Source organism: Schistocerca americana, chromosome 7, assembly GCF_021461395.2.
Source record: "Schistocerca americana isolate TAMUIC-IGC-003095 chromosome 7, iqSchAmer2.1, whole genome shotgun sequence".
In the NCBI taxonomy this organism is placed as follows: Eukaryota; Metazoa; Arthropoda; class Insecta; order Orthoptera; family Acrididae; genus Schistocerca; species Schistocerca americana.
This window is the reverse complement of record NC_060125.1, coordinates 406616265-406630224: the sequence shown is the minus strand read 5'-3', so window position 1 is coordinate 406630224 and position 13960 is coordinate 406616265. Positions and strand designations below refer to the sequence as shown.

Here is a 13960-nt window from a genome sequence, read left to right as displayed (position 1 = left end):
GTGCAGCTCATCCTGCAATATACCTCCAAAAGGTCTCTCACAGGGCACGCAAAATTCTGACAAACACTGTTGGTATGCCTATGAATTACTCGCACTTCGTCGAAGTGCAGTAGGAAATAAACAATTACCGTTGTTCTTTATTGAGAAAAAGCGGTTCGTGAAATTGATACAAACACCTTTCCTTGCTATCGCCTGAATTAGGCGTCTTATTGCTTGTTTGGTTTAATTAATTAATAGAATATGAAGCAATTGGTATAAAGAATGGATTTTTCCAAACTTTCTATAAAACAAAGTCTGCTATCAAGACATTGCTTTTGTTCTATTACTTTATTTATGACTGAACGTTTCTAAAACTGAAGACACTCGTCCATGCTCTGCTCTGCAGTCGAGATCTGGCAACGTCGTTCATAGTTCATTGGCTGACTGTATTTAGTGACGTCAGATGCGCAGAACCAACCTAAACTCGGCCGCCAACATAAATGACGCGCACTTTAGTCATTCTTGCCGTGCCCTGATAATATGGAATCTGTAGTATAATAAATTGGATCATTTCTGCTATATCCTCAAGTAACTGGATATCGGTACGCATGGCAGAACCCAGGAGACAAATGGGTGAAGCTGCAAGGTGGAACACAACACCAAGTGGTAGCTGAGCTAAATATGGCTGACTGGCGGTGGACCAGACATAGCAAGGATAAGCCCAAAGCAATCTAAGCAGTGAGATACAAAGTTTAAACCTTCACCACAACAGGCCAAGAGCAAAGAGGATTCAGTTTGAATCGTAAGCAGAGAGATATAACAAGTGCCAATTGAGGTTGTTATCAAATAATATACATCTATATCTGTACTCTGCAAATCACTGTGAAAACTGCATGCCAGAGGTTATGTCCCATTGTACCAGTTTTTAGGGTTTTTTCCATTCCATTCACATATGGAGCACAGGAAGAATGGTTATTTAAATGCCTCCATGTGTGCTGTAATTAATCTAATTTTGTCCTCATGATTCCTACAGGAGTAATATGTAGGGGTTTGTAGTATATTCCTAGAATCATCAGTTAAAGCCCGTTCTTGAAACTTTGTAAGTAGGCTTTCTCAAAATAATTCATCTATATTCAAGAGTTTGACTTTCAGTTTCTTCAGGATCTCTGTGACACTCTCCCAAGAATCAAACAAACCTGTGACCATTCATGCCATTTATGCTGCCCTTCTCTGTATCCATTCAGTATCCCCTGTTTGTGCTATTTGGTATGGGTTCACTCACTTGAACAATATTCTAGAATGGATTGCACAAGTGATTTGTAAGCAACCTCCTTTGTAGACTGATTGCATTTTCCCAATAGTCTACAAATAAACCGAAGTCTACTGCCTGCTTTACCCGTGACTGAAGCTATGTGTTCATTCAGTTTCATATCCTTAAAAGCGTTAAGCCCCCGTATTTGGATGAGTTAATCAATTTCAACTGTGACTCATTGATATCATAGTCATAGAATATCAGTTTTCTTGTTTTGTGTTGTTAACAGTTTAATATTTCTGAAAATTTTGAAGCAAGTTGCCAATCTTTGCATCAGTTTGGAACCTTATCAAGTTTTGACTGACTACTTATGCAGCTTCTTTCAGGCAATAATTCAGTATATGTAATTGCATCATCTCAAAAAGTCTGACATTACTTTGAATATTGTCCTCAAAGTTATTAATAAACAATGTGAACAGCAAGGGTCCCAGCACATTACCATGGGGGACACCCGAATTTACTTCTGCATCTGTGGATGACTCCATCCATGATAACTTGCTGCCTCCTCCCTACCAAAAAAAATTCTGAATCCAATCACACATTCACTTGATATCCCTTATGATCATACTTTTGATAAGTATAAGTGTGGTACAGAGCCACATGCTTTTCAGAAATCAAATAATACCACATCTACTTGACTTCCTTGAACCAAAGCTTTCAGTGTGTCATGTGAAAAGGTAGTTTTGTGAATCATTTCTACTTCCCATCTTGGGATCTGCACTAGATTATAACTAACAAAGAGGCTAAATGAGCCACAGATCCAGTGTAGAATCTGATAGGGATTCCATCAGACCTTGGAGCTTTGTTCAATTTTAATAACCTCAGCTGTTTATCTCTGCACCTTGGACATAAACGCTTATTTCACTCATCTTTGCAGTGGTGCAGGGATTAAATTGGGCCAGCTCTCCTGGGTTTTCCATTGTAAAAGGAGTCCATAGTACAGTGATGGCAGTAATCAGCAATATCAGTCATGAGTGCAGAACTGACAGACACCTGGTACACACACACACCCCCCCCCCCTTTTTCCCCCATGAACCATGAACCTTGCCGTTGCTGAAGAGGTGTGCATGCCTCAGCAATATAGATAGCCATACCATAGGTGCAACCACAGTGGAATGATATTTGTTGAGAGATGGTGCAAACGTGTGGTTCCTGAAGAGGGGCAGCAGTGTTTTCAGTAGTTGTAGGGGCAATGTTCTGGATGATTGACTGATCTGGCCTTGTAACATCAACCAAAATGGCCTTTCTGTGCTGTGCTTGGCACTGTAAATGGCTGAAAGCAAAGGGAAACTACAGCCATAACTTTTGCCAAGGGCAAGCAGCTCTACTGTATAGTTAAATGGTGATGGCATCCTCATGGGTAAAATATTCCAGAGTTAAAACAATCCTCTATTTGTATCTCTGCATGGAGACTACTCAGGAGGATGTTATCATCAGGAGAAACAAAACTGGCATTCTGTGGATTGGAGCATGGAATGTTAGATCCCTTAATCAGGTAGGTAGGTTAGAAAATTTAAAAAGGAAATTCATAGGTTAAAGTTAGATATCTTGGTAATTAGTAAAGTTTGGTGGGAGGAGGAAGAGGACTTTTGGTCAGATGAGTACAGGGTTATAAATACAAAATCAAAGAAGGGTAATACAGGAGGAGTAGGTTTAGTAATGAATAAAAAATAGGAATGCAGGTAAGCTACTACGAGAGGCATAGTGAATGTGTTGTTATAGCCAAGATAGATACGAATCCCACACCCACCGCAGTAGTACAAGTTTGTATGCCAACTAGCTCCACAGAGGAAGAGATTGAAGAAATATGTGAAGAGGTAAAAAATTATTCAGGTAGTTAAGGAAGGCGAAAATTTAATAGTGATGAGGGACTGGATTTAATAGTAGGAGAAGCAAGACAAGGAAAAATATTGGGTGATTCTGGATTGGGGGAAAGGAATGAAAGGGGAAGCAATCTGGTAGAATTTTGCACAGAGCATAATTTAATCATTGCTAACACTTGGTTTAGGAATCATGAAAGAAGGTTGAACTCATGGGAGAGACCCTGAAAGGCTTGTGATTGATTGTGTAATGGTAAGAGAGAGATTTTGGAACCAGACTTCAAATTGTAAGCCATTTCCAGGGCAGACGCGGACTTTGATCACAATGTTTTGATAATGAACTCTTGTAAAGCTGAAGAAACCACAAAAAAGTGGGAAAACAAGATGATGGCACCAGGATAAGTTCAAAGAACCGAAAGTTGTTGATAGCTTCAGAGGGGGCATTAGGTAATGATTGATAAGAACATGGAAATGAATGCAGTGAAAGACAAATGGGTAGCTTTGAGAGATGAAATAGTGAAGGCAACAGAGGATCAAACAGGTAAAAAGACAAGGCCTAGCAGAAATCCTTGGATGACACAGGAGATATTGAATTTAATTGATGAAAGGAGAAAATATAAAAACTAAGCTGGCAAAAGGGTCTACAAATGTTTTAAAAAATGAGTGACAGGAAGTACAAAAAGGCTAAGCAGGAATGGCAAGAGGAAAAATGAAAGTATTTAGAAGCATACATCACTAGGAGAAAGACAGACACTGCCTACAGGAAAATTAAAGAGGCCTTTGGAGAAAAGAGAAACAGCTGTATGAATATCAAGAGCTTAGGTGAAAAACCAGTCCCAAGCGAAAGAGGGAAAGGTGGAAGGAATATCTAGAGTGTACAGTGGAAGTCATACAGCCAACCAGTTTCACATCAAAAATTTATTCAAACTTTTACCTAGATTTCAACAGGTATAAATCTGTCTTCATCAGAAGAAGTAATAACACCTAAATGTAGGATACATTACAACCAGTAAGTGGCCATCATATGTGCAGCAAAAAGAAACATCAAAATTCCATGTAATGGAAATATAAAATAAATGTTACATATTGTGTAAAAAGAGAAATGAAGTCATAAAGCTTAATCAACAGTAAAATGAGCCATATAAATGCTATGGCATAGCCATAAGGCTTAGTCAACAGTAAATAAACCATGTAAAATCTAAGGCAGACATGTATCTCGCGCGCGCGCACACACACACACACACACACACACACACACACACACACAGACAACTGACTAGTTGTCTCTGTGAGGTGCAGTGGTTCAATATTGTGTGTCATAGGCACAGATTCTTGGCTTAACCACCTAGATTGGAAAAAAAGAAAAATACGGTTAATGAGATTAGTCAATAATTAGTGGGCAATCTTTGTGACACCTGCTGTGTTCCTGTTGTATCAGTCTTGTCCAGGTAAGGTACATGTCCATCTGGATTGACCTTTATTTAGTTAACAGCTTTTTGGTATGAATATGGATAAACGAGGTGTGATTGGAAAGTTTTAAGAATGGGCTTGTAATTATGCAATGGTGGAACTTGCATGCTACTGTGATGCATCTCCTTCAATATAGTCCCCTTCTGACTGAACACACCAACTCCAACGGTGTTTCCACTTTTGGAAACATAACTGGAATTTTTTATCCTGGAGTGTGTTAAGGGCACTCTTCGTATTTTCTTGGATGTCTTCAATCGAGTCAAATCACTTCCCTTTCAGTGAAAATTTCTGTTTAGAAAACAGGTATAGGTCCACAGGGGCCAAATCAGGGGAATATGGTGATTGTGGAAGCACAGGAATTTTGAATTTGGTCAAAAATTCAACGATGGAAAAGGCATGATGAGCTGGAGCATTGTCATGGTGTAGCACCCAACTCCTGTCTTTCTACAGTGCAGGCCTTTTCTTCTGCACCTTTTCACACAGACGCTCAAGGACACATTTGTAGTATTCCTGGTTAATAGTCTGTTCCTTAGGGGTAATTCATGATGCACAGTACCGGTAGAATCAAAAAAGTCACCAACATTGTCTTCACCTTCAACCGACTTTGCCATGCTTTTCTCTGTCGTGGTGAACCTGGAGTCTTCCACTGCGAAGACTGCACTTTGGTTTCAGGATCATATCCATATACCTATGATTCATCATCTGTAATTACCCTATTTAACAAATCTGGGTCATTTTTAGTCCAATTAATCAGTTCTTGGCACACTTCAAGTCGGCCTTGTCTCTGGTCACTTGACAACACTTTTGGAATGAATTTTGCAGACACTGACACATGTTCAGATCTTCAATTAAAATTGACTGAACTGCATAGAAACTTAAACTGAGTTCATCAGCAATCTCCCTAATTGTAAGTCTGTGATCAGAGCACACTAAGTTGCGAACTTTCACATTATTTTCGTTCGTTTTTGAGGTGGAAGAATGGCTGGACCGTGGTTCATATTCAAATGATTCGCACCCATTTTTAAATCTGTTGAACCAGACAAAAACATTTTGACTGACTCATACAATTACCTGCAAAAGCTGTTTTTAATAGTTCGTAAGTCTCAGAAGCTGATTTCCCGGTTTTAAAACAAAATTTCACACAAACTCATTGCTCCGTTTTTTCGTCCATTTTCATGCAGACAGAATCCGGCAACAAGCCCTAACAGACAATCCGGCAACAAGCCCCAACAGGCTCGCACTCAACCAGCTGCCACAATGAACTGAATAAAGAAAATGCAGTTTCCTGTCAGAGGATGTTCAAAGACAAGGCAATGACTCACTCCCCACCCTCTGTGTACCTGCCCGCCAAACCAGTAAGCAGTAGCGGATCCAGTCTTAAAACTTTCCAATCACACCTTATAGTTCACCCAGTCACAGTTTGCTGAATTTTTATTTAGCTTTTTCATGATTTACTCAGCTATTTTGAGAATATTTTAGGACTATAACTGATTGAGTGATAATTTAAATGTCTGAATCAATGGGGGAGAGAATGGGGAAAAGTGAGTGTGATTTTGATGGACTTGTGATTTTGTAACAAACTTCGGGCAACTTCTGTTAATCAGTACAAGGAAAAACCAGGCCAAAGTTGAAAATTTCACTTTTTTTTATTCATTCAACAAGATTGCAGGACCCATTTTCAAATCATCCTAACATACTCAGAAACAGGATTTTTGAAGATGCATGCACTGTAATTGATTGTTGCCAATTTTTAACAAAGTTTCCATTTCTTTGGAATTCCATTATTTTTGAATACGTTATGATGATTTGAAAATGGGCCTCGGCCCAAAACCAGTGATCGAGTGAATAAAAGTAAGGAAAATTGTTAAAAAGGAAGGTACTCCAAGAATTATTATTAAAGGACATGGTGGGAATGCTGAGTGTACAGTTTGTAATGCTAAATTTGGCATTGGAACGTGGAGGATGCACCAACATGATAACCTATATAAAGCCCAACAAACAGAACACTATGCCTCATGTTAACTCTTCAAGATGAAAAATTGATAACTGCTTATCGCTCAAGGAAAATTCACAAGTTTGGACTGGGTTTTTGTTGTACTGATTAGTATTTTGTGTTTTGTACCTGTTTTAACAAGGACACTAGTTAAGCTTTGACATAGAGTGCCTTAAATCCTCAGTCATTATTCCATCATTGGGGGCAGTTTGATGGTTCCTTTTTGTATGAGTGAACAACTGGTGGTGGCCATCCCCTCATAGAATACTGCACAATAAATGCTGCAGAATTTCCAACAACAGGTTCTAAATTCTGAAGGTTTGGCCCAGATATCAAATATTTGCTGTTATGTCACTGAAGTGACAGAAAAACAAGTTGGTAGACAAAATGGCTGCTTTTCATAAGTAATTTGTCCTTGAAGGTGTAATACATATCTGTCATGAGATAGGTATAGAAGGGGTGCTCATTCATCCTGATTCTTCTTGGAAAGTCCTGATTTTTAACAATGTCCCAGTGAACCTCTTTGGGGACAGCTGAAATGTCTTGGATCTTTGTCTCATATAGTGCAACTTTTGTTTTCTTAGTGAACTAATCACATGCCTGAAATAATCCTTTGTTCATCTGAAGTTTTGGAACATTGGCATTAAGCTTCATTCGCATGAAAAAACTAAACTGTATTAATTATCAAGTTTGATAGAATATAGCAATTCTTTTGGAAGCTCAATGGTACCACTATCTTGTAAACAGTTTCATGTGTTCTGATTTCAATGTTTATCTGGCAGTGTGACATGTCTAGTGCTTGTGGCAGTGTCTCTGATAAACATCTTAATATTGCACATGTTGTTTGTGGGAAAAAATAAGTGCAGGCTAAAAAGAAAGATTTTTATAGAAGTTCCTCAAAATCTGGTTATGTTACATTTTACATTTTGCCATTGCTAAATTTTGTGTATGAAAGTGTCTCCTATAAGAAATATGCATTTTTAAATTAACAAATGTTATAATGTTTTTTCCTTCCAGTTGATGGTTGAAACAACTGAATCCACTCGAATACTTATTATTTATATGGTTGATTGGCAGATAAAAATGCTTTTCTATAAATATATGACATAGCTGTAGCCAGTTAACTACATAAATTCTTAAAAAGGAAGATACTCCAAGAATTATTATTAAAGGACATGGTGGGAATGCTGAGTGTACAGTTTGTAATGCTAAATTTGGCATTGGAACGTGGAGGATGCACCAACATGATAACCTATATAAAGCCCAACAAACAGAACACTATGCCTCATGTTAACTCTTCAAGATGAAAAATTGATAACTGCTTATCGCTCAAGGTAGTTTCAGACGTGGGTAGGCGACTTTTGGCACAAAAACCCACATTTACAAACCACACAGTGATGCACAGCCAGAGTTACAAGGTCATGGATTGCACCACTGACATAATTAAAAAACTGTTCAACAAGAAGTTCTTGTGCTCACTGACAAAAGCCAAATTAACTGTCACAAATGTGATTGCACTGTTTTTTGTGGAACAAACAATGATGGAAGTGAAAGAAGTGCAGTTTATTTCAGTGATGAAAGATTCTTCCAGCCACATAGATTTCAAGTTCTTTATTGGTTAAGTTTTACCATCCAGATAAAGACATTGTAGTGAAGGTTTTGGAATTGCTGAACTTTGGTGTTGACAGTGCAGAGCACTTGATTTCATGTGTCTTAGAGATGTTAGAAAAGTTAAACTTAAAAAAAAAAGTTATAGTGATTTCAGCTGAAAGGAAAGGTAAACACATTATCATTTTAAGTAACAAGAAAAGAGTGAAAATAATTTAATAGATGTAGGATGTCCTGCTCATATTTTGTACATTGCTGTCCAAACTGGTGCAGGTGTCTTACACACTGGCATAAGGCAAAATCTATCAACATTTCCATGTTTATGCTGCACATACTAAAAAACTAAAAGTATTCTGTGAGTTGCTGAAACAGAATACAAAAAAAATGTAAGCTTACCGTAAAACTAGATGATTATCTCCCCTACTAGCTGTTAAAAGAGTCATTGACATTTTTCAAGCATTAGAATCATACTATCAGTCCCTTGACAAGTTATCACTCTGAAGAATTTTTTTCAAAAATCTGCTCTCCATCATCACCCTCAAAGTTCCTTTCACACTAGTTAAGTATTTTCTCCAACAGTGTTCTGTGCATTGAAGGAAAAAATGTAACAACAATTGACATTGCAGACAAAGTAAATATGTTGCTCAACAAATTAGAAATCAGAAAATCCAAAAGATTTTTGCCATCTCCAGTAAAACAGTAGTTATGAGTTGGAAAGTTAGAGGCTAAAGATACTTTATCAGTTTAATGATATCATAATAGATTTCTATGACACCAAAATTGGATACATGAGTGAATGATGTTAACTATTTCTGGAAGATTGCTCAGAATAAAACATCTGTGTTCATGTAATGTATAGTTCAAAAAATCTAGTGTCATGAACTATGCTACGGCTGAGGGAGAACTATCCAGCAAGTTCTGTTGTGTAAGTAAATAAATACAGTGAATGTAAGTTTGTGGACTGGAATATGAAATCAAATGTTTGTGGCAGTGATAAATGGCAGGAAATTTTTACTTATTTTCACAGTCAGCGAGTGTGTGTAAAACGTGTTAGAAGCTTGGTTGAATTTTCACTAGCTACTCCAGGTTCTAATGCATCTATCGAAAGAATGTTTTTAGTAATTAAAGATTTGTGGAACAACTGACTCAAGTTGGAAACCGTGAAAGTTCTGCCAGTGATAAAAACCACATTTGTTATACTCTCTTGTATGGGCTTCTCCAATTTAAAACTGAATGAAAATAAACTTCCAAAGCAAATACACATCATTAAAAACTGTTACTCAAGTACCGGTGAAATTTGCATTTATATTCACATCCAAATTGCATATGCGGTACTGTTGTTAACACTCGTCAGTGGTATGGTAGATTGTGAAAATATATTATTGAGCGTGCATTGACAGTTATTATATTGCAACTTGATTTTTACTCATTTGTCCTGGATTTTTATGTGTTATTTTGAAAATGTTCTGAATTTTGTTAAAAACAACTTGGTAGCCATAGATATATAGAGTATTAATGCTGAAATGATGCATGAGGCAGGTTTTATGCCTAGGTTCCTGGCAGAGCCATAATTAATGCTACACATGAAAGCATTCGTGAGACCTTCAGCAGACTGGTTTGCCTGTCACTACACAATTGCATCAGTTAGCACACACATGCAGAAGATCAACATTTTGGTGTGCCACTTATTGATAAGGAAGATATGTCTGTTGTTGGTTATTTAATGTTGATCACCAGAAAGGCACAGGTCAGTTTTGAGGAAAGTGACATACAGAACAAAGGAGGAGAAAATGAAATGCATTTGGATGAAATTTTTAACTTGGTGGAGGATATATATATATATATATATATATAAATATAATAGAGAGAAACATTCCACGTGGGAAAAATATATCTAAAAAGAAAGATGATGAAACTTACCAGACAAAAGCGCTGGCAGGTCGATAGACACACAAACAAACACAAACATACACACAAAATTCTAGCTTTCGCAACCAATGGTTGCCTCGTCAGGAAAGAGGGAAGGAGAAGGAAAGACAAAAGGATATGGGTTTTAAGGGAGAGGGTAAGGAGTCATTCCAATCCCGGGAGCGGAAAGACTTACCTTAGGGGGAAAAAAGGACAGGTATACACTCGCACACACACACATATCCATCCACACATACACAGACATAAGCAGACCTATGTCTGTGTATGTGTGGATGGATATGTGTGTGTGTGCGAGTGTATACCTGTCCTTTTTTCCCCCTAAGGTAAGTCTTTCCGCTCCCGGGATTGGAATGACTCCTTACCCTCTCCCTTAAAACCCATATCCTTTTGTCTTTCCTTCTCCTTCCCTCTTTCCTGACGAGGCAACCATTGGTTGCGAAAGCTAGAATTTTGTGTGTATGTTTGTGTTTGTTTGTGTGTCTATCGACCTGCCAGCGCTTTTGTCTGGTAAGTTTCATCATCTTTCTTTTTAGATATATTTTTCCCACGTGGAATGTTTCTCTCTATTATATTCATATCATTAATTTGAAGCCAACAATCACGTTTGTTATTGTTATCGTTATTGTTATTGTCACTGTTACATTTCGAAGTCTTTTCTGTCGTCTTATTTCCTCCTTCTGTTTTTGCCAGCAGTTTCACTTTCTATTCACCTTCTCCTTTTTTACCGTAATCCAGTATACAATTTTATCCCGTCGATATACACTCAATAATACGTAATAATACGTAAATCACTTCGAAACCATAACAAAAAAAAAAAAAAAAAAAAAAAAAAAAAAAAAAAAAAAAAAAAATTTTTTTTTTTTTTTTTTCCGCTTTGCTGCTATAAAATCCACCGTTTCCAGTCCACAAACAGTTCCTTTTAGCTATTAAACAACCCTGGTCTGCTTATGTCTGTGTATGTGTGGATGGATATGTGTGTGTGTGCGAGTGTATACCTGTCCTTTTTTCCCCCTAAGGTAAGTCTTTCCGCTCCCGGGATTGGAATGACTCCTTACCCTCTCCCTTAAAACCCATATCCTTTTGTCTTTCCTTCTCCTTCCCTCTTTCCTGACGAGGCAACCATTGGTTGCGAAAGCTAGAATTTTGTGTGTATGTTTGTGTTTGTTTGTGTGTCTATCGACCTGCCAGCGCTTTTGTTTGGTAAGTTTCATCATCTTTCTTTTTAGATATATATATATATATATATATATATATATATATATATATATATATATATATATATATATATATATATATATATATGTCTGCTTGTGTCTGTATGTGTGGATGGATATGTGCGTGTGTGCTAGTGTATACCTGTCCTTTTTTCCCCCTAAGGTAAGTCTTTCCGCTCCCGGGATTGGAATGACTCCTTACCCTCTCCCTTAAAACCCACTTCCTTTCGTCTTCCCCTCTCCTTCCCTCTTTCCTGATGAGGGAACAGTTTGTTGCGAAAGCTTGAATTTTGTGTGTATGTTTTTTGTTTGTGTATCTATCGACCTGCCAGCGCTTTTGTTCGGTAAGTCACCTCATCTTTATATATATATATCCTGATTGCAGATTATGAAGGTATCAGTGAATCCAAACTAGGCAAATAGTTTTAGACTTTTACTGAACTGAAAGGGAATCCTGTATATTGTACACAGATGTATGCTAAAGAGGAATCCATATGAGTTCATATGGCTGTGCCTCCTCACCTTCAAATGAAAAGTGTCTTCACATGTCTTACTGTTCATTGCAGTGCTTTTTCTGCAAATAGATCATTATTACATTACGATTTGTCTTTCAGGTCTCACGTTACGTTTTGTCTTTCAGGTCTCATCGGATATGTTGGCTTTCAGCCACTCAAAGGCAAGATTTTATCTGTCAGGAGATCAGGTTATTACTGGTACAACTGAGTTGACAAGCAGTTCAACAGTTGGGGATCTTCAGCATATATATTCAGCAAATAGTGAAACAATAACTGCTAAAGGAGCAAAGCACAGTAACATCAAGAAATGGCCTGTAAGTTCAGTTTTTGCTCTGTCCATTTGGTGTCTGTAAGAGATGATACATTGTTATTTAAAACTTTTCAGGAAACAGTAACACTGGAAATGTTGAAGCGCCCCATGGCAGAGGTAAAACCAGAAACCCAAGTCCGTACTGCTCCCATTATACAGTATGTAAAAAGTAAGTTTGAGAGACATATTATCAAAATACTTAACATCTTAAAACAGTTTTCTTACACCAGTTTCTCCCACAGACTACTTATTTATCAAATAATAAACTACTGTATTGTAAAAACAATTAACCAATTATCTGCACCAAGTATACAACACGGAGTAGTAGCGATTGCGAGATTTTATTACGTGGCTCGATGGGCTTAATCTTCCTTCAGCAAGAAGTCACTTCTTTTATTGGAAACAGTAGGAACATACACTATGTGATCAAAAGTATCCAGACATCTGACTGAAAATAATTTACAAGTTCATGGCGCCCTCTCTCGGTAATGCTGGAATTCAGTATGGTGTTGGCCTGCCCTTAGCCTTGATGACAGCTTCCACTCTTGCAGGCATACATTCAATCAGGTGCTGGAAGGTTTCTGGGAGAATGGCAGCCCATTTTTCACGGAGTGCTGCACTGAGGAGAGGTATTGATGTCGGTTGGTGAGGCCTGGCATGAAGTCGGCATTCAAAAACATCCCAAAGGTGTTCTATAGGATTCAGGTCAGGACTCTGTGCAAGCCAGTCCATTACAGGAATGTTATTGTGTAACCACTCCATTACAGGCTGTGCTTTATGAACAAGTGCTCGATCGTGTTGAAAGATGCAATCACCATCCCCAAATTGCTCTTCAACAGTGGGAAGCAAGAAGGTGCTTAAAACATCAATGTAGGCCTGTGCTGTGATAGTGTCATGCAGTACAACAAGGAGTGCAAGCCTCCTCCATGAAAAACACCACAACACCATAACACCACCACCTCCGAATTTACATGCTGGCCGATGACGTTCACCGGGCATTGGATCGCCACATTGTGTACCATGATTCAGCACTCCACACAACATTTTTCCACTGTTCAGTTGTCCAATGTTTACACTCCTTAACCCGAGCAAGGGGTCATTTGGCATTTACTGACATGACGTGTGGCTCATGAGCAGCCACTCGACCATGAAATCCAAGTTTTCTCACCTCCTGCCTAACTGTCATAGTACTTGCAGTGGATACTGATGCAGTTTGGTATTCCTGTGTGATGATCTGGATAGATATCTGCCCGTTACACATTACGGCCCTCTTCAACTGTCGGCGGTCTCTGTCAGTCAAAAGACAAGGTCGGCCTTTACGTTTTTGTGCTGTACATGTCCCTTCACATTTCTACTTCACTATCACATCAGAAACAGTGGACCTAGGGATGTTTAGGAGTGTGTAAGTCTCACGTACATACACGTGACACAAGCGACACCCAAACACCTGACCACGTTCAAAGTCCATGAGTTCCACGGAGCTCTCTATTCCACGGAGCGCTCCATTCTGCTCTCTCATGATGTCTAATGACTACTGAGGTCACTGATATGGAGTAACTGGCAGTAGCTGGCAGTATAATGCACCTAATATGAAAAACACATGTTTTTGAGGGTGTCCGGATACTTTTGATAACATAGTGTACTTATTTTCATTAATGGTAAAAGTGTATATTAGTTAGTGATTTGTAATGAATAATATCGGTGACCATTATAAGATTACTTATTTGAACTTTTCATTATTCTTTTAACCAAGATATCACTTCACAGAATACATGATTTTCTTGATAATAAAGCATTCTTGACTCAGCAA

General features: G+C 38.1%; 1 protein-coding gene across 1 annotated transcript in view; it reads left to right on the top strand.

The window, feature by feature from the left end:
* Window positions 1-13960, top strand: part of LOC124622414 (ufm1-specific protease 2) — a 77002-nt gene that overhangs the window by 46329 nt on the left and 16713 nt on the right. The window contains exons 4-5 of the mRNA XM_047148104.1: window positions 11966-12154; window positions 12226-12319. Of these exons, the coding sequence (XP_047004060.1) occupies window positions 11966-12154; window positions 12226-12319 (283 nt within the window). The remainder of the gene's footprint in view (window positions 1-11965; window positions 12155-12225; window positions 12320-13960) is intronic.